We start from the raw sequence: 26,232 nt of genomic DNA on the forward strand, positions 1-26,232 counted from the left end.
TAGCCCAAACACCCAAGGCTGCAACCCAAGGTCAACAAATATCACTCAGACACAAAACACTCACAACGCTAAGTTCTGAAAGCTAATTTTCACCTCAGATCCTGGAAAACATTGACCATTTGTATTTCTTCCAAGATGCCTCTCACTGAAGTTAGGCGTCGGATGATGAGTTTCAACACTGTCAATGAACCTGCACACTCTTGCTATCTGTGGAAAAGAGAGATCAAGACCATTCACAAAGCTCCTTGTCCATCAGGCAACAGTAATCTCTGCCCTTCTGCTCAACCCTGGAACCTGGAGAAAGTAAAACATGAGGATCTACGTCGACATTTTGACTGTCCATACACGTATACATCAACGGATCTTGTGGCGTGTGTATACATTTGTGCCTCTATGAATAAAACAATGCATGTATTCATGTGTAACCCGTGACTGCATAATATAACATGTAGGTAAAGTCTGGGTGGAGAATGTACATGATACAGTGGAGTGTGGGCAATACGGACTGGGGATATAGTTGGCCTGGGGATACATATAAGAAAATAACTACAGATGCTGGTACAAATCAAAGGTATTTCTTCACAAAATGCTGGAGTAACTCAGCGGGTCAGGCAGCATCTCGGGAGAGAAGGAATGGGTGACGTTTCGGGTCGAGACCCTTCATCAGACTGATGGGGTACATACAGTGTGGAGTGTGGGCAACACGGACTGGGGCTGCCACTGGCCCGGCATTTGTCTCTCTGTCTCTGTCTCTCTCTGTCTCTGTCTCTCTCCTCTCTGTCTCTCTCCTCTCTGTCTCTGTCTCTCTCTGTCTCTGTCTCCCTCTCTCTGTCTCTGTCTCTCTCCTCTCTGTCTCCCTCTCTCTGTCTCTCTCCCCTCTGTCTCTCTCCTCTCTGTCTCTCTGTCTCTCCCTCTCTCTGTCTCTCCCTCTCTCTGTCTCTCTCTCTCTCTCTGTCTCTCTCCTCTCTCTCTGTCTGTCCCTCTCTCTCTCCTCTCTGTCTCTCCCTCTCTCTGTCTCTCTCCCTCTCTCTGTCTCTCCCCCCCGACTGTGTCTTTAAGAGGCTGACGTCAGGTTGTCCGGATATCCTGGCTTTGCAGAGAGCCACCCAGCGGGGAGGGCGATGAGAAGGAGCTGAGTGGATCTTTGGTTGAGGTCGGGCGCCGCCGCTGCAGCTGCTGTGGGACCATGTCTGTGGCAGGGTTAAAGAAGCAGTTCCACAAAGCCACACAGGTAAAGGGGAGAGGGAGGGAGGGTGAGGGTGAGGGGGAGGGTGTCCCCCAGAGCTCCTGCTCCGCCCCAGCCAGGTGTCCCCTCACCCAGCCAGGCTTGTTTTGCCTTGGGCTTTGCCTTTGCCGCTCCACTGCGCTTCCCCGCATCCGACCGTGTGAAACCCTGGACAGTGCAGTGCAGTGCAGCGCAGCGCAGCGAGTACTACGGTCCCGGCGGCTGCACTGTCTGCACTGTCTGCACAGCCGCTCTCCCTGGATGTCCTGGACGTGGTTGCAGATATTGCACACCGTAGTGGTGGTGGTCTGCAGCTTCTCTGGGTACACGGAGAGGTGTAAATAAGAAGAATGGGTACACGGAGCGCTGTTAGCGTCCAGGCAACGTGTGCACTCGTTGATGTGTAGTTCCCACATACACGGCGGTGTCGATGTGTGGTCCAGGATATATTGTGTTGTCGATGTGTGTGGACCCTTGCCACACGGTGAACGGTGAACGTGTGCTTCCATGCTCTGTGGTGCTGCACTAGTGCATCACTCGAGTCTGATGTAATGACATTGTACAGTGTGCTGGAATCCGGATTGAATAAGGAACGCATTGTTGGTGAAACATTGAAAATCATTCAAAGCAGGGTTGAATCTTGATTAGCAATGACAAATGTTGTGATTAAGTACGCATGAATAATTTGATCAAATTGATGCATTACTGGCTCTGCATTGCACTAATCTTAATACTGTCTGAATTTTGATATTCTGGCATGACCCTGTGTGTGGGCTGGATGAATCTAAGACCCTGTCAAATCAGGGATTCTCCCATCAGATGTTTCAGCCTTAATGCTACAATCCTGAAAATAATGTTTATTGATGGCGTGAGTGTGTTATCGACCGCGTGTTTACGGATAGTTAGTAGGTATTATCCAGTATGCTCATGGGGGAGGAAAATGAATTATAGTGTGGGGCAATGAGTATGAGTTATGTTGGCTGGAGAGGGGGTGCTGAGTTACATTAGATGAGCTGGAGGTGGTGGGATTGGACTGGAAGTGGCAAATGTCAGTGGAAGCGCAAGCTTCCAACTGGGAGATGTGGTGAGAAGTGAGTCAACAGATAATTATGGAGTCCTGAAAATGAAGCAGCAGGCTTATCACAGGATCTTGCGAACATCTGGATGAGAATATTTATGGACTATGACAGTTTCAATGGTTTGTTACTGACTTCGTGATACAAAGCATTAATAATGTCAAGACTTGAGCTGAAATCCTACTTGTGCTTCAAATCGTCTTTGGCTGTAAAGCAATTGTAAAAAGGATGTGTGTGGTGCTTTTGTTATATTTTTTCAGTTTAGAGATACAGCCTTTGGCCCCCTGAGTCCATGCTGACCATTGATCACCCCTTCAAACTAGTTCAATGTTATCCCTCTTTCTCATCCACTGCCTACACAGCAGGGGGCAATTTTTGCAGGCCAATTAATCTACAAATCCACACATCTTTGGGATGTGGGAAGAAACTGGTGCACCCATGCAGTAACAGGAAGAATGTGCAAACTCCACACAGACAGCACCCGAGGTCAGGATTGAACCTAGGTCTTTGACATTGTGAGGCAGCTGTTCTGAAAGCTGCACCACTGCTGTCCTTTTTAATTTTTAAAATAATAAATTAACTTTCAAAAGACCTAGTTTATTTCTCTTTATTTCCTCTTGTTCAGTAATTATTTGAGATATCAATGCTGTGAATGATTCACTGGGCTGCTTCAGGGAAAATGTATTAAGTAGGGTGTGAGTAGGAAAACGGGGACAAACCTCATGGATGCAGGTTAGATGTGAGTTTGCAGTTGGAAGACTTGCAGCCCTGAGAGAGTTGTCCTCAGATTGGACCCATCCTTGTATAGTTGACGCCTGATCGTGTTGGGTGGCGTTACCATTCTGCTGTGTTAGGTGGGATCTGGAAGTTGAGGATCTACGTTTTATTCACATGATGTGGGAGTTGCTGGTGAGGCCAGTATTTATTGCCTATTGCCTATTCCTTACTTGATTTGGAGGTGATGCAGCACACAAATTGCCCAAAGCAGTATCCTTAAAAAACAAAAAAAACAGGCATCTTTGAGATTACTTTGCTCACTGTGTCAAGTGAAGCTTGAGATAAAAGTGCCAAAAACATTTACTGCTGAAACCATCACTTAGGTTCACATCATTGCTTGCCTCTTGAAATGCTTTAGCCAATGTGTTGTATGTACTCCAGGAGTGCAGAAAGGGAGGTAGATCCAAGGTTTGAATCTAACATCAATGAAGGCTCAGTGATACACTTGCTTTCATTCTTTATTGATTCACAAGATGTGCACACCATGGGTATTTATGGTCCACCTGAAATCACCCATTGAACGAGAAGACAGTTAAGAATCAACCACATTGCTGATTCTGAAGCCATAGAGGCCAGATTGAATAAAGACATCAGATCCCCTTGCCTGAAGGACATCAGTGTACCAGATAGATTTTTACAATCATTTATGATTTCAGCATTACGGTTACTCCAACACAATTTTGCTTTTGAATTCCACATTCATTTAATTACTTGGATTTAAATCCAAATGTTGTGTGACTTGGACGGGAACCTGCAAGTGGTGGTAGACATAAAATGCTGGAGTAACTCAGCGGAACAGGCAGCATCTCGGGAGACAAGGAATGGGATGGGTGACATTTCCGGTTGAGACCCTTCTTCATTCTTTCTTTCCAGAGATGCTGCCTGTACCGCAGAGTTACTCCAGCATTTTGTGTCTATCTTCGGTTTAAACCACCATCTGCTGTTCCTTCCTACACATTTCGTCTGCAAGTGAACCTGCTGCCTTTGCTCTTCGTACTGATGAAGCTTGTGGGTTTGGGGGGTGCTGTTGGAATAGCCTGGGTGCACAACTGCAGCACCTTATGGAGTTACTACCCACTGCAGCTGTACGGGTGGAGGGAATGAATGTTTAAATAAATGAAAAATCATCTCAAGGATAATTTGAATGTTTAAAAAATCTTTGCAAAACCTTCTACTTTAAAAAAAAAAAGACATTTTGTTTCTCTTTACCATTTTAAACAAAGGTGTAAACTTGAGTGATTGTTTCAGCAGCTATTGTTTTTGCCAATTTTATCTGCATCTTCACAAGTCTGTAGTGAGCAAATCATCACAAGAGATCTCTGCAAAGTCATCTCAAAGATGCCTGGTATGCAGGTGTTTCTATTACAGACAGGTTGGGGCAATTTGTATGCTGCAGAATCATGTTATACTTGGAAGGAGCAGCTGAGCGAGGCTTGTTGAAACATTGAGACAGTTGTGTTGGCAGTGGCATCAGCAGAGAGATCTGTCCCTTCCTTTGGTGTTGATGTCCTCACTGAAATCTGAAGCACTTAGAAGGAATGAATTTCATTATGAGATAATTGAGCAGTCGCAAATTACGAATATACGCTGCCAGAGCAGGTGTAGTGTATTTCAACTGCAGCAATAATTTACTGACGTAACTTACTGGACAATACCCCAGGCAGGCAGAGAAAAAGAACTTAAAATAGTTTCGCATCTGAATATTAACTGGGACAGTATGCTAAGAGTATGAAATAGTGGCTGCCCTTGCATAATGTCTTGTATTAATAAACTCTTTGGACTTGAGTTGCTTGATTCTGTCTTGAATAAACAATTACAAATGTTTGGGTAGTTTCTAGACATGGTGCTGGATCCCTGTGTCTGTCAAATGCTCGGAGCTGAAAGGGCTGTCTCCAATATTAACCATTTCCTTTTGCACAGATGCTGCCTGACCTGCTGAGCTTTTTCAACAGTCTGCTTTTATTTCAGATTTCCAGCATCAGTTTTTTTTTTATTGTTAGATTTTCATTATTGTCTTAATTTTAACATTTGAAGAAAATGCGGCAACATTTTATTATTGTCTTGTTTTGATACCTTTAGTATCTGAGCTATTCTCAGTGTTATCTGCCGAATGGGTGCTATTCCCAGCCAAGCTGACACCAGATTATCTTTGAAGATACCGGTAAAAAGGAGTTAAGCTGGTTTAAAGAACAATTATTTTAACAATTGTTCAAAGATGTGAAATTCTTGAAGGACACTGAATTTAACCCTCTGTTAAGTAACCAAATATCGACAGCTCAACACCACTTCTCAATGCTAAGTGCGTTTCCTCCTTGTCTAATTTAGATGTTTTTCCAAATATTGATTTCAAATGCAGAAACATTACTGTCAATAAATTATTTTTTTGATTAATAACTGTTTTCAGTTTTTATTGGATATTAGCTGCATGATTAAGTGATTAAATTATTTTAAAAAAGTCATTATAGTTATTCGGCATGAATTGTAATAACATAAGATTGGTTAATCAATAAACCCTGTGAAGAACATCAATGGAAGACCAAAGTTAATTCCTGTAATTCATTTATGCAACAAATTACAATTTTTAATCATCAAATTGGAATTACAGTGCATTTCCAAGCTTTGTAAGATGCTTAAATTTTAATTTAACCTTTATCTAGCCCTTAACTGTCGAGAATCGTCAAATATGGATCCAAATATAAATGCCATAAATTAATTTATTTCATTGACAGATTTAGGTTGATAATTTATTTGGACGTTTATTTCTGGCCTTGAATACTTGATTGCTTCATTAATGGTGGCTGTGCGGTTAACTGCTTGCCCCTAAATACTTCTCTTCCTAAATGTCTCCGCTTTGTTTTTCTACATGAAGATGCTTCTTAAAGTCTATGTGTTTGACTTCTTTTGGTCACCCAATAGCATCTCTTTATGTCGCTCTGATGTTTAACACCATTCCATAACACCATACAGTTACATACATAACACCATACACCATTAACATCATACAGTTGACAAACTTAACACTGCAAGGGCCAGGAAGCAAGTGGGCAAAATCATCCCTGACCCCTCTCACCCTGGCCACAAAATCTTTGAAGCACTTCCGGACTGTCAAAGCAGCCACAGCCAGATAAAAACAGCTATTTTTCCACTAGTAGTAGTTCTACTCAATAACCAAAGTCTGTAGTCTCTTTTTGCTCTGGTTTATTTTCACCCACATGTTTAGACCGTAATGTTGTATCCCTATTGTTTTGATGTGGTTATGCTTTATTCTTAATTGTTAACTTTATGTTTGTGTTGTCATTTGTGAGCGGAACACCAAGGCACATTCCTTGTATATGCACCAACTTAGCCAATAAACTAATTAATTCATTCATTAATTCCTATGAATCAGTTTTTGTTGTTTGTTATGCCAAAATTGTTGTTGCTTATCCAGAGCTTGCATTTATAGGTCAGAATATGATGGTGGAGCCCAATAACATTTAAATATATGTTGTCATAGTTGTGGAGGCACAACACAGAAATAAGCCCTTTAGCCCATATAGTATTTGCTGACCATCTACCATTCATTTGTACTTGCACTACATTAATTCCTTTCTTTCCCTATTGTTTCATTGTTTTTGCCAATTCTATCTGCACCTTCACGTCCATATTTTCAACAATTCCTCCCAGATTCTGCCACTTACCTAAGCAATCAATTAATCAAAAGTGCACTGATCGCCTGCTCTTCTTTGAAAACGTACCATGGGATCTTTTTTTATCTACCTGTGGGAGCAATTGGGATTTTCACATCGAGCAGAATAACTCTCTCAGTCCTGCACCGTGTACTCAAGTATTTGGAATGAGACATGATCCTAATTATCCCCCGGCATTGCGTGGTACTTTATATTTCTAAGGACCAGAATGTGTGTGACAATGTACAATGGCACCACGTTTCATGTGGCAGTGGGGAAATAATCTGGGTGGATCCAATTGGAGATCACATTGCAATGAACACCCACGTTATTATCTCCCTGAACTCCAGCATCTCAAGAAACCATCCATTGGCATGTGTGGAATTGATCATGGTATCTGTCTCAGCACAACGTTTGAATGTCTTTGAAATTTCAGGGACATTCACAATCTTTTACAATCTTTAATGGTTGATTAACGTAGACAGCATGGGTTGGTTGGCTGTTAGAATTTACCATGTTGTTTGCCAGCAGGGCCTGCTCTGCCTCCCGACAAAGCCTTTGGTTTTGAAGCGACTTGTCATTCAGGGTCGGAACAGAAGATGTCAGCAGTTTGCCATTGCAAGTTTTGACTCTCAGCTCTCAGTGATAGAGGAAATATTGAGGGTTTTTAAACAATTTTCAAAACCATTATTTTTTTTGAAAGAACATCATCAACTTGAAACTTCAACTCTGTTTCTTTCACCAAAGTTGCTGCATGAATTGCTGATATTTCTAGCATCTTTTGTTTTTTTGGTTCAATTATTTTCTAATCCTCCTTATGAATGAATTGGAAGAAGCTGAAGTGGTATTGTCCACAAAGAAAGAAGAGGAGACTGGGTAAAGATGCTGAAAATCTGAAATAAAAGCAGAAAATGCTGGAAATACAGCAGAACAGACAGCCCAACTAGTACCTGTTGTAAATAAATGAGGCGGACTGGGGCTGTATCAGATGGCCATCTATGATATTAGTTCAACATCCCACATTCATGCAGGTTTTTTAGGTTAATTAGATTCTGTAAATTGCCCCAAGTTTGTGGGATGCGAAAGGGGGAGAGCATAGCTACTAGTGAACAGGTGATCAATGTCGGTGTGGACTCGTTGGGCTGAAGGGCCTGTTTCTATGCTCTTATCTCTCCATACTAAGCTTGCTTGATTTCTCTTTTTTTGGAAGTAGGTGACATACCCAGCCTGACTTGCTTGGCATGTCTTTCTGTTCTGAAATTTGCAACTCCTCCATTCTTTGTCTGTCCCGTCGCCTATCTTCTCGCTCGCACATTCATTGACAGATATGGTCACCTTTGGTTTTATCCTGTCAGAGTCATCCCACCCTTATCTCACCCTTCAATGAATGAATGAATACTTTATTGTCACATGTGACAAGCCACAGTGAGATTCTTTGCTTGCGTACGTACCCAAGGTATCCGATTAGTCACCACATAGAGGGTGCTGACAAAATTACAAAGTAACTTGCTTTTGGTGTTTTTCTCAGTTCTGAGAGTTTTTGTCCTGAAATGTTAACTTTATTCCTCCTCATGCAGACACAGCCCAACCTGTTAAGTATTTAGAGTCATTTAATCCTCCTCTCCATATATCTGTGCAAATGTCTTTTTTCTTGCCAGATACGGATTACCCTCAAGAGTTTAAAAACGTTCTCGCGAGAGCTCTCTTGAATCTCTCCTCTCCCACTTTCAGCCTCTGCCCTCCAGCTTTATAATTCTCTACTGTTGTAAAAGACTGTGAGTGTTCACTTGATCCATGCCCCTTGTGATTTTGTACAACTCGATAAAGCCATCCCTCAGTCTCTATGCTCCAAATAAATAAATCCCAGCCTACCCACCCTCTCCCGATAACTGAAGCCCACAAGTCCAGGTAAATTTCTTCTACACCGTTCCAAATTAATGACACCCTTCCTGTGGCAGGCCAACCAGAACTGCACACCAAGTGTGATCTCACCAACAACTTGTAGAGGTACATCCTGATGTTTGGTTCGGTCCAATTTATTGTTATTGTTGCATGTACAGTTGGAACTTTGTTTGCATGCTATCGAAGCAAATCATACCATACATGAGTACAATGAAAACATCAACAAGTAAAACATAGTGCAAAGTGAAAAATACTTGAATATAAGAGGTCGCGTGGAGGTAGGGTTGCTGCCTTACAATTCCAGAGACCCGGGTTCGATCCTGACTTTGGGTGCAGTACTGAGTTTGTACATTCTCCCTGTGACCTGCGTGTGTTTTCTCCCACACTCCAAAGGCATAAAAGTTTGTGGGCTAATTGGCCTAGTGTGTGTCGGATTGTGATAGTGTGCGGGGGTGGCTGGTCGACGCGAGCTCAGTGGGCTGAAGGGCCTATTTCCAAGCTGTATCTCCAAACTGAGCTAAACTAAATAGCATTACAGTTATAGAGAAAGAGCAGATAACAAAAAAGTCCAAGAACCTCAATGAGGTAGGTTAGGAGATCAGAACTGCACCCGTAGCTTTTCAGTGGATCATACAATTGAGTGATAACAGCCAGAAAGAACCCGTTCCTGAATCTTGTGGTACATGCTTTAAAGCTTTTGTATCTTCTGCCCAACAAGTAAAGGGAGAGGAAAGAATGACAGGACTGTAAATGGTCCTTGATTTAGAAAATGGATAGAAAGTGCTGAGGTAACTCAGTGGGTCAGGCAGCATAGGTGAAGTTTTTGAGTCGGGAGCCTACTTCTAATTCTGAAGAAGGGCCATGACAAAATATATTGCCTATCCATATTCTCCAAAGATGCTGCCTAACCCCACGAGTTAATCTTGCACGTTCTGTCCTTTTTGGGAAGAACAGCATCTGCAGTTACTTGTTTCTACGGGTCCTTGATTATGTTGGCTACTTTCCAGAGCATGTGTGGATGGATTCAATGTTTCAAGGTTTCAAGGTCAGTTGATTGTCGCATGTACCAATTAAGGTACAGTGAAATTTGTGTTACCATACAGCCATACTAAGTGAAAAACAACAAGACACACAGCCACATAAAATAAAAGTTAGCATAAACATCCACCACAGCGGCTCCACATTCCTCACTGTGATGGAACATAATAAAGTCCAATCTACTTCCTCTTCTCCCGCGGTCGGGGCTGTTGAACCATCCACAGTCGGGGCGATCAAAGCTCCCGCAGCCGGCGACCCGAAGCCCTCTCGTCGGGGTGATCGAAACTCCCGCGTTGGGACGGTTGAAACTCACCTCGGCTTGGTGTTTCCGAATCGGTCTCTAACCTGGGACCGTCGGCTGTACGATGTTAAAGTGCTCAGGCCTACGGTTGGAGCTCTCCACAGTCGATCCCCAGCAAAGGGATCGCAGGCTCCATGATGGTAAGTCTGCGCCGCGTCCGCAATTGAAGCGCCGGGTCGGTCTCCAGGAAAGGCCGCACCATTCCACGATGTTAGGCCGCAGTAGGGACGGAGATACGATACGGAAAAAAATTGCATCTCCATCGAGGTAAGAGATTGAGAAAAGTTTCCCAGCCCCCCCCACATAAAACAAACCAAGGAACACTAAAACATATTCTTTTACACGTACTTTAAAATAACAAAACAGAAGAAAGGGCAGACAGACTGTTTTTTAATTAAAAAAAATTTTTTTTAATCAAAAATATTTATTCAAGTATTAAAATAATATATACAATACAATAAAACCAAAACAGAACCCACCACCAGAAAATTATACAAACAAATATACCATTGGAACTATTATACAATTATATTACAATCCCCATCCAGGATACATCCAATCCCCCCGTGGTGCCCAGCGGTCCCGGAAATCCTCCAGGGAGCCCGTGGACAGCGCGTAGTCCCTCTCCAACACCACCCGGGCGCAGATGTAACCCCGGAAAAGGGGTAGGCAGCTGGCTCGGGCAGAGCCCTCTTCCGCCTGGCGCCGTGAGTCGCGGATGGCCAGCTTGGCCAGGCCCAGGAGCAACCCAACAAGGACATCTTCTGCCCTACCCTCTCCCCTACGCACAGGGTGTCCAAAGATGAGGATGGTGGGTGAAAAATGCAGCCAAAAAGCAAGGAGCAGTCCCTTTAGATATTGGAACAGGGGCTGCAACCTCACACACTCCATGTACACGTGGTACACAGACTCTTCCAACCCGCAAAAGTGGCAGGTGGCTGGCGAGTCTGTGAACCGCGCGAGGAACAGGTTGCAGGGGACTCCTCGGTGCAATATCTTCCACCCCAGGCCCCGATGGAGAGGGGCAGAATCCCTGCGTAGAGGGACCCCCACCGCGGGGCCCCCTCATGACCGGAAGGCAACACCGACCGTCACTTAGTGTCCGGATGGTGGACCAGGGCGAGGAAGTGCAGGGTGTGGAGGAGGAGCCCGTACAGGACACGCCTCCCTGCGTCTCGGAGGGAGATGAAGGGTGTCGAGGAAATGCAGCTCATGTTATGTGGGACCGGCTCCCGGGAAGTATTGCGGCGCCTCGGTCCGACGAGTACTTCCGGCTGAGCGGGGGTTTGCTCAGCCGCAAATACTCCACACGTTTGAGCCCCCCCAACACCCAGCGGGGCGGGATAAGGGCCAGCTGCTCTCATGCCTGGGCCGCCGCCCTCCGTCAGCGGAGGGGGGGGGCCCAGTCGACAGCAACCAGGTTCCAGACTCTCAGCAAGTCCCGGTAGAAGCCGGGCATCCCCAGCAGGACAGCACGGCTGACGCCCACCATCGGGATCCGCGTACCTGATTGAAGGCAGCGGCCCCGTTGGAAAAAGTGCGTCGCCAGCACGTGCCACCTCGGAGGATGCTCCGAGTACAGGTATCTCTGCAGGATCCTGAGGCGGAGAGCCGCCAACTGGGTGCGAATGCACACCAGCGACTGCCCGCCCTCCTCAATCGGGAGACTCAGGACAGCTGCAGAGACCCAGTGCTTTCCGTTGCCCCAGAAGAAGTGGCAGACAGACTGTTGGCGAGGCAGCCATTGCTGGCGCCATCCGGTGGACCTTTGCTAGGCCGGAGGCTGGTTTGTGTAATAGACTGGGCTACTTCCACAACTCTCTGCAATTTATTGTGGTCTTGGGCAGAGCTGTTGCCAAAGCAAGCTCTGATGCATCCTGAAATAGCACTTTCTACAGTGCATCTTTAGAAGTTGATGAGTTGCTGGAGTCAGGCCAAACTTCCTTCGTCTTCTGAGGAGCTCGTGGTATTGGTGAACATTCTTGGCTGCACATTAATGTGGCTGGACCACATCATTAATGTGATTATTGATGATATTTATGCCTCATAGCTTGAAACTCTCCACTATCTCAACTTTGGAACCACTGATGTCTAATGGGGTGTGTACACCACCTCGTTTCTTGGTCAATAACCTTACCAATGAAAGCAAGTGAGCCAAGCACATTTTTGACCACCTGTCTCGCTATTATTAGTGAACCATGTACCTGCACTCCCAGGTTTCACCTCATTGTCAACTGCATTGCCATTCCAAATCGTTAATGTACAAAACAAACAGTAGTGGACCCAGCACCGACCCCCATGGCACACCACTGGTTACAAGCCTCCAATCAGAAAAACAATTTCACAATGACTGTCTGAAGAAGGGTCTCGTCCCAAAATGTCACCGATTCCTTCTCTCCGGAGATGCTGCCTGTCCCGCTCAGTCACTCCAGCATTTTGTGTCCACCTTCACAACGACCATTTGACTACTTCCTTCAAGCCAATTTTGAATCCAATTAAATAACCCGATTTGGATTCCATGTGATCTCTCTTTCCAGACTAGCCTAGCATGCTGGATCTAATCAAAAGTTTTGCTGGAGTTCATATAGATCACTGCCCTTCTCTCATTAATCATTCTTTAATGTTCATGAGACACTATTTCCAATGCACAAATCTGAGCTGACTATCCCTAATCAGTCCTTGCCAATCCAAATGTAGACCCTGTCCCTCAGAATCCCCTCCAACAATTTTCCCACCAATGTTGACCTGACTAATCCTTGTTGCCATTCTTAAATAACGTATAACATTAGCCACCCTGCAGTCTTCTGGAACTTTGCCTATGGCTGTGTCGGGCTCTATTAACATTTTGCCACACAATCCTTCGCAACTATGGTCTTGTATGATCTTTCTTTGGTTGCAAAACAGCCTTCGGTGTAGCACTTCTTGGTTGACTTGCGTTATTGCTATTAACTTCTTGTATCATTGATTATTATATATTTATTTGTGTAGCATTCCATTAATGGGCCTGTTACGCTGCAGCAAGTAAGAATGTTATTGTTCCAAAGCTGGTACATATGGCCATGAAACTTTTGTGACTCTTGCCAGTTCCAATTTGGGCCCTCGTTTAGCCCTCCTGATTGCCTTCTGAAGTGTATTCCTACATTTCTTATACACACAGAGTGATATGCTTGATCCCATCTGCCTACATCTAACGTATGCCTTCTTTACCCTGACCAGAGCCTCAACATCTGTCGTTAACCAGAATTCTTGTGCTCTTTCATCCTTGTAGGAACATACTGTCCCTGTACTCTAGTCATCTCACTTTTGAAAGCGTCCCACCTGCTAGACATCCCCTTACTTGCAAACAGACTCGGCCAATCCACCTCTGCAAGTTCCTGCCTAATGCCTCCAAAATTGGCCTTGCCCCAATTTAAAACCTTCACTTGTAGACCAGTCCAACCCTTCTCCATAACTACTTTAAAATTAATAGAATTAGTCTCTTGACTCCCCAACTGACACTAAAGTCACTTGCCTTGTTCCCTAAGAGGAGGTCAGGAGTTGCATCTTCCTTAATTGAGCCCCCTGCATATTCCATCCTGTCCAAGCCTCTTATACTATGGAAGCCTCAGTCAACATTAGTGAAATTGAAATCTCCCATTAGTACGACCAAATTCATTTTTACAGCTATCTGCTCCTCTAACTTCCGCTGATTATTGGGGGACCTATAATAGGGTCCCATCAATGTGATCTTTATCCTCCTGTTTCTTGCATTCTACCCATATGGCTTCACTGGCCATTCTCCCAAGAATATCCACTCTGAGTGTAGTTATATCTTCATAGTAAATATTCTTTGCAGTGATCAAAAAGGCAACCTTCGTCTCTACAAGGCCCATAGCATCTATATCCTGGAATATCGAGCTGCCAGTCCTGCCCTTCTCTCAGCCATGGTTATTATTTCCCAGTACCCCAAGCCAACCCATAGTCTGACTTTAAACTTTAGAGATACAATGCGGAAACAGGCCCTTTGGGGCACCGAGTCCGCATCGACCAGTGATCACCCCATACACTAGCACCATCCTGCACACTAGGGCCAATTTTACTGAACCCAATTAACCTACTAACCTGTATGTCTTTGGAATGTGGGAGTAAACTGGAGCACATGGCAAAAACACACATGGTCGCGGGGTGAATATACAAAACTCCGTACAGACAGCACCTATGGTCAGGAACAAACCCAGATCTCTGGCACTTTAAGGCAGCAACTTTATAGCTGTGCTACCTGTGCATTACTTGTTAAACCTCTAGCATTGAAATAAATACAGTTGAAACAGCTGGTCTTTCCTCTTTTTGCTAGTCTACTGATCCCCACTTTTCCTTTACATTTTCTTGATGTGTTTTTCTTTGGCTCTTAAGTGCAAGACTTCTCAGGATTTCAGTCAGAGAGTTGTGAATCTGTGGAATTCTCTGCCTCAGAAGGCAGTGGAGGCCAATTCTCTGAATGCATTCAAGAGAGAGCTGGATAGAGCTCTTAAGGATAGCAGAGTCAGGGGGTATGGGGAGAAGGCAGGAATGGGGTACTGATTGAGAATGATCAGCCATGATCACATTGAATGGCGGTGCTGGCTCGAAGGGCCGAATGGCCTCCTCCTGCACCTATTGTCTATGGGATTGAATTCTACTTGTTCATATAACCAGTCCTGTAATGTATAGTTCCTTCCTCACATCAAATGTAATTTTTTGCTTCTTAATTATGGCCCCAAGATTTAATTTCAAATGATTTATATACCCCATAGAAAGCAGGGGAATGATTACTAACCAAGTCCAGATCCCCTCCACATGCAGCTCATTTGTCACAGTCTCCTGTTAACTCTTATCCTTTGCTATTAACCATCATCCTTTCTCTCCAAATGTTGATTTATGCTGTTCCTCATACGTTGTTTTCTAAAATCTTGTCCATTTACAGTGTTGGAGTCAAAAGCATAAAATCTGAGATAAAAAAGGTAAACTACTGGAAAGGTTCTGAAGGCCAGGTGGCATCTGTTGAGAGAGGAACTAGGTTAAAATTTCAGGTCCTTTTCTTTCCAGAATGAATGTTGTTCAACTGAAAAGTTAACCCTCTTTCACTAGCAACAGGCTGCTGGGTCTGTGGTTACTCGGTCTGCCTCCTACTCCTTTTCTAAACAAGGGTACCACATCAGTAACCTTTCTGTTCCTGGACAATGGACCTGTAGCCAAAGATCACTGCGACATGATGGTCAGACCCCGTGCTGTTTCTTCCTTGCTGCTTTTTTACATCCTGGGATATATCTTTCGGGGATCGGTGAAATATCCATTTTTAAAGATGTCAGATTTCTTTAAATGCCCTCTCATTGCTTATCATTTCCAGTATTTCCACGTCCTTCATTAATGGAACTGCCTACACCATTCCATCTTCAGTGCAAACAGGCTCTTCAGTCCAAAATGTCTGTTCTGAACATGATGTCGAATTAAACTCATCCCTTCTGCCTGCCCATGATCCATATCACTCCATTCCTTGCATATTCTTATACCTATCTGGAGGCCTGTTAAATGCCTTCATCTGCTTCCAACACCAGCCCTAGCAGTGCATTCCAGACACCTACCACTCTCTGTGTAAGAACAAAACTTGGCACATCTCCTTTCAACTTTTGTCCTCTGATCTTAAAGCTATGTCTTTGAGTATTTGACATTTCCGCCCGGTGAATTAGAATTGTAAGGTCCACCCCTCAGCCAATTGCTTTGGCTTGCCACTGCTCCTCTCCTCTTTCTCCTGGCTCTCCCACTTCTCTCTCAGGTTTGATGCAGGGTTTTGACATGAAGCATCGACCATTCCCATCCACCAGCAGATGTTCCTCCAGCGGATTATTATTGTTCTAAATTCGAGCATCTGCAGTCTCGCATAATTCTAGAATTGGAAGCTTCCTTATTTTTACTTGACACTTTTAGGCACACCTTACTCACCGTCGTCCCTTTGGTGCTAATGGAAGAAGTTTCATTGAAATCGGTGTTATATTTTTAGTTATTCACATTAAAAAATTTAAATCTATCTCCTAGGAGGGAGGGAGGGGGGTGGTGAGAGGGAGGAGGGAAGGGGAGGGAGGGATGGGGAGGAGGGAAGGGGAGGGAGGGATGGGGAGGAGGGAGGATAACAGGGAGGATAAGGAGGGGAGGGGGAGGGTGGAGGAGGGAGGGGAAGGGGAGGAGGGGAAGGGGGGGAGGGGAAGGGGGGGGAGGGGAAGGGGAGGAGGAGAGGGTGCTGCACCAATGCAGGAGAGGTTTGGGCCCAACGGGTCCACTTGGTCTAGTAATAAATAAAAATGAGTTTCGTGCCAGCTGGAATAATATGTTCGATGGAAAAGCAAAAGAGAAACAAATAAAGATAGAACACCTGAGAAATTCAGCAAGTGTGGCAGCAACGGTGGAGAGTGGGACAGAGTAAATATTCAGATCAATAGATCCTTCAGTGAACATAAAGCTGAAACGGCAAAGTAGTTCCATTCTCCACAGAAGCTGCTTATCTGCTGAATTATGTTTTATTATGAGATTTGAGCTGGAGCTGGAATCTGATGCCGGCGTTAATGGTGTCAACATTTTACAGGGACAGCCTTTGGTTTGATCGGTTCCCCCTTCAGTCAGCAGTGAAACCCGAGGCTTGTCTTTTTTGACCTTGACGTGTTCGGATTAATCTGACGTATCCGCATGATGGAGAGGAGTGTGCTGTGCTTGAGCATAAATCCCTCGGCTTGAATGAAACTGCACCTCGAGCATCTGCAATGCAGTCTCACTGATCTGGATTCAGCACCGTTTTATGCAAACAAGCTGTGTTAACATTCTCATCCAAGCGACATTAAAAATCACCGCACCAGAAGGGCAGCCCTTTATTTATTTATTTTTCCTGCCCCTTTGGTCAGATGGCCATTGCTAGCAGTTTAATGTAAGCCCCTCTCCTTTATTTTAAGTCGTTTGAATGTCCCTCTTCCTAGAGTTAATTTTAACCCAACGTACTCAGTCGGAATCTGTCATGCAGGGAATGAGATTACAGCTTTACTCTCGCATCACATTCCCCTCCAGGACGAGATGGTCATTGAATCTTTACCAGTTGCCATCAAGCAGATTAGGATACAATGAGCCCTTCAGTCTGTCTTTGTCTTCCTTCCTCTCTTCAAGTGTGTTGTTTGATGGAAATTATTAAAGAATAATGATGCAAAGTAAAAGTGCCTCAGTGCATTTAGTCTGCCCTGGCTCCTCTGAGGAACATTTGCCAGAAAAATGTTCCTTTGATTGTCTCCCTGCTCGTGCCATCACACCTTCCTCTCAACATGGTTCCTGAAATGAGCAGAAAGGCGCTGTGGAATGGTTGAAGTGGATGATATGGAGATGGCTAAGGAGAAGCTCAATATACATCAGGGCAGAGAGAATTCAGGGATTTGCTGAGAGTTAGATGATGAGTAGGAGGAAGAGTAGACCAAAGACCTAGCTTGGGACACGTGGTCTGTTTCTGCAATGTACCTTCTGCAGAACTTTTAAAATAATGAAGATTTGCTGAGTTTGGATACTCTGGTGGAACAGGAATGGAGATTGGTTAAACTAGTGGTGCAGTGAGGGTAAGGAGTGGATGGAAGAACGGTGGCTATTGTTCTTTAGCTACAGACAGACAAACGTGTTTCTTTATCTTTGGATTTCTGAGTTTGGATGTATTGTTTCAGAAGCATTGCCAACCACGAGCTTGTAGTCCAACGTACATATATTGTGATCATGCTGAACCAACAGTTATGGTTGTCTACTAACAGGAAGGTGAACTTTTCCATAAGCTATAATCACTGATTTTGGTGATTCAACCTGTGTATTCAAAGCTTAGCATTTAGTTATATAAATGAAATGCATCTTGTGTTTCTATTTGAATTCTCCTGTAGTTGCCCAACTCTATTTTTAGTGTAATACACTTCTCACCGCACAGACCACAATGACCCAAAAGCTGTTGTTCGTGGTTCTTCTATTCAATTAACTCCTGTTAATGTGTAGATGATTCCGTTTCCATGCCATTTTTATCAGTATGATTAGTTCTTTTTGAACTTTACCTCTTTTCCAAAAGCCACTTGCAACTTCTGGTTCTGGTTCTGCCCATCGTTCGAACACACTTTTCTCGCCTTGGTTTGTCGCACTAACTTGCTCATTCTCAGAGATTCCCTTGTGCACTGTTACTCTGTCCCAGTAGCTCAAGTTGAAGCATGTGTTCTGCCACATTATAAATTTCACTTGCTTTCTCCAAGGTCAATTTAGTTTCGTTTATTGTCACATGTATCGGGGTACAGTTAAAAGCTTTTGTTGCGTGTTAGCCAGTCAACGGAAAGACAATACGAAAAGACAGTACACACCACCACCACAATGCTTTATACCCGGAACTACGGCAAGGCTCAGCTGCCAAAACACAAAAACTCAAATGGTAAATACACCACATTACCCCCTTTTTAAAATGAAGGTAATCATAAATAACTGAAATTAGCAAGTGCCTTATTACTGACAATAACCATTCTCAAAGTTACTACTATGCAAAGTTACTTGTTATCACTAGAGACCCTCTTGTAGTTTTAACATGTCTCAGTCCATCTGTGTGTTCATATTAATGAAAACAACTTAAACAACTAAACAGTCCTTCATGCCGAACATTTCCTTTTTTTTAAATTAAGCTTAAGGGACATAGCGGTCTGGAGGCTTCCTGACCCTTGATGATCGGCGTGGACTCAGCGGCGCAGTAGCTGCAGCTGTACTGTCCACAGTCCCTGGCTCGCTGCATGATGACATGTCCTCCGGCTGTGTGGGTTGGCTCGGTGCAGAAGTGTCAGTGATTGAGTTTTCAGTGTCCTGATCCAGTCCATCTCCCATGACTCTGAATCTCAGCTGATCTCCATGTCTCCTGTAGGTGATGTCGGTGTCTCCTCCTTGTACTTTGTAAGACACCAGTCCTGTTTGTTCCACTATGACTCCAGGAATCCATTTGCGTCCTCCCCCAGCCGTATTGTATAAATACACTGGGTCAGCCACTGAGAAACACCTGTCTGCTGCACGGAGGTCATGGTGAAACTTCTGCTTGTACTGTTTTTTTCAAACAGCGGCTGCTGTGTCCGGACGGATGAAATCCAGACGGGTGCGCACGTGTCTGTTCAGAAACAGGTCAGCGGGTGACTGACCAGTAGTGCAGTTTGGTGTGGTGCGATACTGCATCAAAAAGAGGGAGACCCTGTCCTCCACATCCATTGCGGTGTGTGTCAGCTTTTTCATTCCACCCTTGAATGACTGAACGTACCGTTCTGCCAGGCCATTCGAGGCAGGGTGACCAGGAGCACTTGTAGAATGAAGGATTCCATTCTGCTGCATGAAGTTTTTTAACTCCTCTGACGTGAACTGCGTTCCATTATCCGTGACAATGTGCTCCGGCAATCCATAAGCTGCGAACAGTCTTCTCAGTCGTGTGATAGTGGCTTGTGATGTGATGCTAGACATTTTAAACACCTCCAACCACTTGGAGTAAGCATCTACCACCAACATGAAAGTGTGTCCCAAAAATGGACCAGCAAGGTCTATGTGTAGTCTTTTCCAGCTCTGGCCAGGAAATTCCCATGGATGCAAAGGCACCTGACGAGGCATCCTCTGCTCCAATTGACATGACTCGCATGCTCTGCAAACTTGCTCCACCTCTGCATCAACTTTAGGCCACCATACGTACTTGCGTGTTAGTGCTTTCATTTTCACAATTCCTGGATGGCCAGAATGCAGCTCCTTTAACACAGTTTTTCTCAATTTTTCAGGAATCACCACTCTGGTGCCCCACAGGACACATCCTCGCTCTACTGAAAGTTCACATCTACGCGTGTGGAAAGCTTTCAGAGTCTCATCCACTTCAGCAGGCCAGCCTTCCATGACAAATTTCAGCACCTTTGACAACACGTTGTCTGTGCGTGTTGCACGTGCCACTTGGTCTGCGTTCAGTGGAGCCTGCTCAAGATGTTCAGTTAACAGTGTGTAAACGCTGTCAGTGACGGCTGTGATCCCTGCGTCGTTTGTGTCAGGCAGCGGAACTCTTGAGAGGATATCTGCATTACCATGTTTCTCTGAAGCACAGTACTCAATGTGATAATCATAGGCAGAGAGAATCATTGCCCATCTTTGGATTCGAGCTGCAGCCATGGTGGGTAGGCTTTTGTGTTCTCCAAACAGTGTTAGCAGGGGTTTGTGATCAGTCACAAGTTTGAATTTCCTCCCCCACAGGTACTGGTGAAACTTCTTTACACCAAAAATGAGCGCCAGTCCCTCTTTCTCAATCTGAGAATATTTCTTCTCAGCAGGGCATAATGTGCGTGATGAGAAGGCGATGGGGCGCTCCTCCCCTGTAGGCATTTTGTGTTGTATGACAGCTCCAATGCCATACGCTGAGGAGTCACAGGCCAGAGTGAGAAGAAGCTTTTGGTCATAGTGCACCAGGATCTTGTCACTTGTGAGCAGCGATTTGCACTCGTCAAAAGCTTTCTGCTCTCGACTTTTCCACTCCCACGACACCTGGTCTTTCAGCAACCTGTACAGGGAAGCAAGCACGGTGCTTTGGTTGGGCATGAACCGTCCATAATAATTCACTAGTCCCAAGAAAGCTCTCAGCTCTTTCACACAGGTGGGGGCTGGTGCATCCTTTATTGCTCTGACTTTCTCCGGTGACGGCTGGATGCCCTGGCTGTTTAACACATGACCCAAGTATTCGATTTGTTTCTTTCCAAACTCACACTTTGACTCCCTGACTCTCAGTCCGCTCTCCTGCAGTCTCTGTAGCACTTTATGCAGGTTTTGCAGATGCTCTTGTTCAGATTTTCCTGTGATGAGGAGATCATCCAGATACACCACTACATCCAGATCTTTCATGAGGTTCTCCATGATTCTTTGGAAGATGGAGGGTGCTGCGCTCACACCAAAAGCCAGTCTGTTATAGACAAATAAGCCTCGGTGTGTGTTAATGGTCAACAGTTTTTTTGATTCATCCTCCAGAAGTACCTGCTGGTATGCTGAGGCGAGGTCGATCTTTGAAAACACTGTTCCTCCACTGAGGGTTGCCATCAACTCCTCTATCCGTGGCAAGGGATAAGTCTCTGTGGTGGCAGCTTGGTTTACAGTGAGTTTGTAATCTCCACACAGACGAATGGTATGATCCTTTTTTTCAACAGGAACAACGGGTGCTGCCCATTCACTATGTTTGACTGGAGTAATTATGTTGGCCTTTTCCAGTCGGTCCAATTCAGCCTCCACCCGTGCTTTCATGGCAAATGGCAGTGGGCGGAATTGTTGCTTTGACATCACGCAGAGTGCCAAGTTCATCTTTAAACACTTCAGAGTGTACATCCTGTATTGATGTCAGGTGAGGCATTTCCTTAATATGCTTTATGTCTTCCTGATGAGACTTGTCACTGGCATGTTTAATTTCTTTCCAGTTTAAGGTGAGCTTTTTTAACCAGTTCCTTCCACACAAAGCTGGTCCTGCTCTCTTTACCACAATCATTGGTAGCTGCTCACTCTGACTCTCATAGCTGACAGTGGCTTCAAACTGTCCCAACACAGGAATAACCTCCCCTGTGTATGTCTTCAGTGTGACTTCAGCAAGCCCAAGTGTAGGTTAATTGGCTGGGTAAATGTAAAAATCGTCCCTAGTGGGTGTAGGATAGTGTTAATGTACGGGGATCACTGGGCGGCACGGACTTAGAGGGCCGAAAAGGCCTGTTTCCGGCTGTATGTATATGATATGATAAGTGGTTGCTTTAAAAAGGTGGTCTGAAACAGCTCCTCTGAGATGATGCTCACGGCAGCTCCGGTGTCAATTTCTAGTTTGACTTCTTTGCCATTAACCACAAAACATGCCTGTATGCTTGTTTACAGTTGTTGCCATTTACTAATGAAAACATGGGCAACACTATTTCTTCTGCCTCCACATACTTTGTGTTTTTATCAGTCTGTCGTTTATATCTGCTCTGTGTCGGTGCCGCCGCCACTTTTCCTCTGCATGCTCTTTTAATATGCCCGGTTTTACCACAGTTGTAACACTTTGCGTCTTTAAAGCGACACACCTGTGGGCTGTGATTTTTGCAGTTACATCTGTGGCAGTTCCTCCCCGTTTGCTTAGCCGTGTGCGCATCCACTTTATGCACTTGGTTCGGACGCGCCTCGTGTCCCCGCAGCTGCTGCGTGTCTCTCTCCGCAGTCTCCATGCTGAGGGCGACTTCAAATGCCCGTGCAAAAGTCAGGTTAGACTCCGACAACAGCCGGCGCTGGCTTGCCTCGTTACAAATCCCACTGACAAAACGGTCACGAAGCGTCTCGTTCAACGTTGCTCCAAACTCAGTTAACTGCACACTGTTTCAGCTCCGCAACGTAACTGGTCACAGACTCGTCCGCCCGCTGGTTGCATCGGTTAAAGCGGAATCTCTCCGCAATAAGCAACGCTTGGGTTCAAAATGAGTCTTTAAAATGTTCACAATGTCGCCGTAGGACTTATCTTTTGGCTTCAGCGGCTGCACCAGGTTCCTTAACAGACCATATGTAGATGCTCCCATCACACTTAACAGAGTAGCCACTTGCTTCTCCTCTGCAATGTCGTTAGCCTCAAAAAACTGCTCTAAACGTTCCACATAAGCCGACCAAGACTCCGTCTTCGGTGCGAACTCCCCTATGGAACCTATGATAGGCATTTTCTGCTTGTTTTATCCTCGTCGCCAACTTTAACTGTGGTGTATTATGATAAGAATCGACAAGTGAGACGGGTTAGCATACAACATATGGCCGCTTTACTTCAACACCACCAGAGAGGTAATACAGGTATCCCACAATGCTTTATACCCGGAACTACGGCAAGGCTCAGCTGCCAAAACACAAAAACTCAAATGGTAAATACACCACAGGAGGTGTGCATTTTCACATTTCTACACCGTTTGACCGATGGGAGAGGGGAGATTGTTGACGTCGTGAGATGTGGGACTGCACTAATTTATTGTGAATTTGCAGAGGCTTGAATGGAACTGGAGACACAAGAAACTGCAGATGCAGGAATCTTGAGCAAAACACAAAGTGCTGCAGTAACTCCAGTCAGGCAGCATCTGGGAGGGAATGGATAGGCAACATTTGGGACTCTTCTTCAGTGGTGGTAGTAGGGGGAAGAAAGCTGGAAAAGAGATCTGACAAGAATGCCTGACAAGTGATAGGTGGATATGTGGGGGGGGGGGGGGGTTATTGGCAGATGGGTGGAATAAGTGGCAAAGGCTAGAAATGAAAAAGAGACAAAAGGGTGACAGAGGAGTTAAATGTAAAGCTAGAGGGAGGAATATGGGGGGGGGGGGAGATAGTGGACAAAATGGATGTGCACCAAGGGAGGGTAGGGGTGGGGTGCGGTGCATGAAAGAGAGAGAGAGAGAGCGAGAGAGAGAGGAGGGGGTTGTTAAAATTGGCCAATTCAATATTTATGCTGTTTGTAAGCTACTGGGGTATGAGGTGCTGTTTCTTTGGTTTGCATATTCCATCTGGCATTGGAGGAGGGCCAAGGCAGACCAATTGTTATGGGAAGGGGAGTTAAAATCAAGGGATATGGGGAGAAAGCAGGAACAGGGTACTGCTTTTGGATGATCAACCATGATCATATTGAACGGTGGTGCTGGCTCGAAGGGCCGAATGGCCTACTCCTGCACCTAATTTCTGTATTTCTATGTTTCTAAAATGGTTAGCAACCAAGAGACCAACAGGCTTAGGTGGACGAGCACAAGTGTTCGGTGAAACAGTTGCCTGGTCTGCACGATGGAAAGCAGGCCACATTGGGAGTACCGAATGCAGTAAATGGAATTTAACCAAGTGCGTGCAATCCTCAGTGACTCCCCTTCCCATTCCCATACTGACTATGAGAGCGATGAAGAGTAGTTTAAGAAAATAACTACAGATGCTGGTACAAATCGAAGGTATTTATTTCACAAAATGCTGGAGTAACTCAGCAGGTCAGGCAGCATCTCGGGAGAGAAGGAATGGGTGACGTTTCGGGTCGAGACCCTTCTTCAGACTGATGTCAGGGGGGCGGGACAAAGGAAGGATATAGGTGGAGACAGGAAGATAGAGGGAGAACTGGGAAGGGGAGGGGAAGAGAGGAACAGAGGAACTATTTAAAATTGAAGAAGTCAATGTTCATACCACTGGGCTGCAAGCTGCCCAGGCCTAATATGAGGTGCTGTTCCTCCAATTTCCGTTGGGCCTCACTATGGCACTGGAGGAGGCCCATGACAGAAAGGTCAGACTGGGAGTGGGAGGGGGAGTTGAAGTGCTCAGCCACCGGTTAAGGCGGACTGAGCGAAGGTGTTGAGCGAAACAATCGTCGAGCCTGCGTTTGGTTTCGCTGATGTAAAGAAATTGACATCTAGAGCAGCGGATGCAATAGATGAGGTTGGAGGAGGTGCAGGTGAACCTCTGTCTCACCTGGAACGACTGTTTGGGTCCTTGGATAGAGTTGACGGGGGAGGTAAAGGGACAGGTGTTGCATCTCCTGCGGTTGCGGGGGAAAGTGCCCGGGGATGGGGTGGTTTGGGTAGGAAGGGACGAGTGGACCAGGGAGTTACGGAGGTTGTTATTATGTTGAAAAGGGTGCAGAAAAGATTTGCCAGGATATTGTTTGTAATTATGGGCTTGAGTTATGTGGAGAGGCTGGAAAGTCTGGGTCTTTTTTCTTTGAAGCGCAGGAGGCCGAGGGGTGATCTAATTGAGGTGTACAAGATCATAAGGGCCCTGGATAATATGAACGCTCATAGCTTTGTTCCCCAAGTTGAAGATTCTAAAGTTAGAAGGTATTGGCTTAAGGGGAAAGATTTAAGAGGGACATCATGAGCAACTTTTTTGTTCAGAGGGTAATCCTTATCTGGAAAAGGCAGCCAGGGCATCTGTTGTACTTTTCTGCGCTCTACAGCTCTGACTCAGGTTTTATACGTCCGCATATCTGGAACAGCATAATGGTTGCTGGATCATAACAAGGTTGATTTTTATCCCACCGGTGCCTTTTTGTTCCTAGCCCATAGAGTTAAATTGGTCAGAGTGTAGCAAACTTTCCTCTCGGAGTGAAAAGTACTGTAACACTCTCCAATGACTGCGGATTAACAAGTGAAGAGTGGCAGATCCTGGCTGATGTTACCCCAATGCCATTTCTTGTGGGCTCTTTGTTGTATCAAAGGGCTGGGAGCAAGGTTGGAGAAATATTCCAAGATGGGCACCATTCCCTTCTTGGACAGGTAAGATTACATGGGCTACAAGAGGACGTTTAAACTGATTTCATAATTTCCTTTTCATACACACTGGTTGGTGCAAGTTGGACGTATCTCTGCATATTTATCTTTGAAACCTTGCAGCAAAATAAGGTTCATTTGGCATATTGGGTCTGTGCAGCCTCTTTTGTTCTTTTGTCCTTTTCATACTTCAGAAAGCTTCAGTACTTTGTTAGCTGTGGGATTGTGCCTGTGACGAAATCTGTTTTGTGTAATTTTGGATTACTGCTTCCTCCATTTCTCAATCCTCGTCCAGATATTTGTGCTTTACATTGTTCATTTGTTCGCTCTGAAGTGAACTATACTGCTTCCCTTTGCCGGTCGTCACCCTGCAATTGCTTTCCAATTCCTTATTTGGGCCTTTTGTTTTCTTCAGTTAAAGTTAAAGAAAAACAATATCAAGTGAGAGTGCACAGCGTGTGAAGCCGCTGACTCGATGCTCACCTCTGGTGCTGCCCATGTGGAGTGTGTATGCTCTTCCTGGGTCTGCGTGGGTTTCCCCCGACGATCTAGTCCTTTTACCCATCCCAAAGACACACGGATTGATAGATTACTTGACCACTGTAAATTGCGGATATATTGTAGGTGAACGGCAGAATCCGAGGCAAATTGATTAGAATGTAAGAATATTTTTTTGGAATGTGTTGAATGTGGTATCAGTACAGATGAGTGGTTGGTGGTCAATACCTATTCGGTTTACCTAAAGGGCTGCACTCTGCTGTACATCTCTCTGACTCTATTGATTTATAAAATCAATCGATGTTTGAGCTATTTGTCCAAACACATTAATTGTTAACACATCCCATGCAATTTGCTGTGATGTGAAAGCAGTTTTGAAAGATCACTTAATTGAGAAAAAAATGAAGAAATGCTTATGTGTTTGGGTTATTTCACTGAGTTAATCATAGAGAGAGAGAGAGATTTCAGT

The 26,232-nt window shown here is 44.9% G+C and overlaps 1 protein-coding gene across 1 annotated transcript in view; it reads left to right on the forward strand.

Annotated features, from left to right (window-relative positions):
* The first annotated feature begins 1,076 nt into the window (after positions 1-1,076).
* Positions 1,077-26,232, forward strand: part of LOC144592339 (endophilin-A1-like) — a 130,220-nt gene continuing 105,064 nt past the window's right edge. Inside the window, exon 1 of the mRNA XM_078396871.1 lies at positions 1,077-1,231. Within this exon, the coding sequence (XP_078252997.1) occupies positions 1,187-1,231 (45 nt within the window). The 5' untranslated portion in view covers positions 1,077-1,186. The remainder of the gene's footprint in view (positions 1,232-26,232) is intronic.

This window comes from Rhinoraja longicauda, chromosome 3 (assembly GCF_053455715.1).
Source record: "Rhinoraja longicauda isolate Sanriku21f chromosome 3, sRhiLon1.1, whole genome shotgun sequence".
Taxonomy (NCBI): domain Eukaryota; kingdom Metazoa; phylum Chordata; class Chondrichthyes; order Rajiformes; family Arhynchobatidae; genus Rhinoraja; species Rhinoraja longicauda.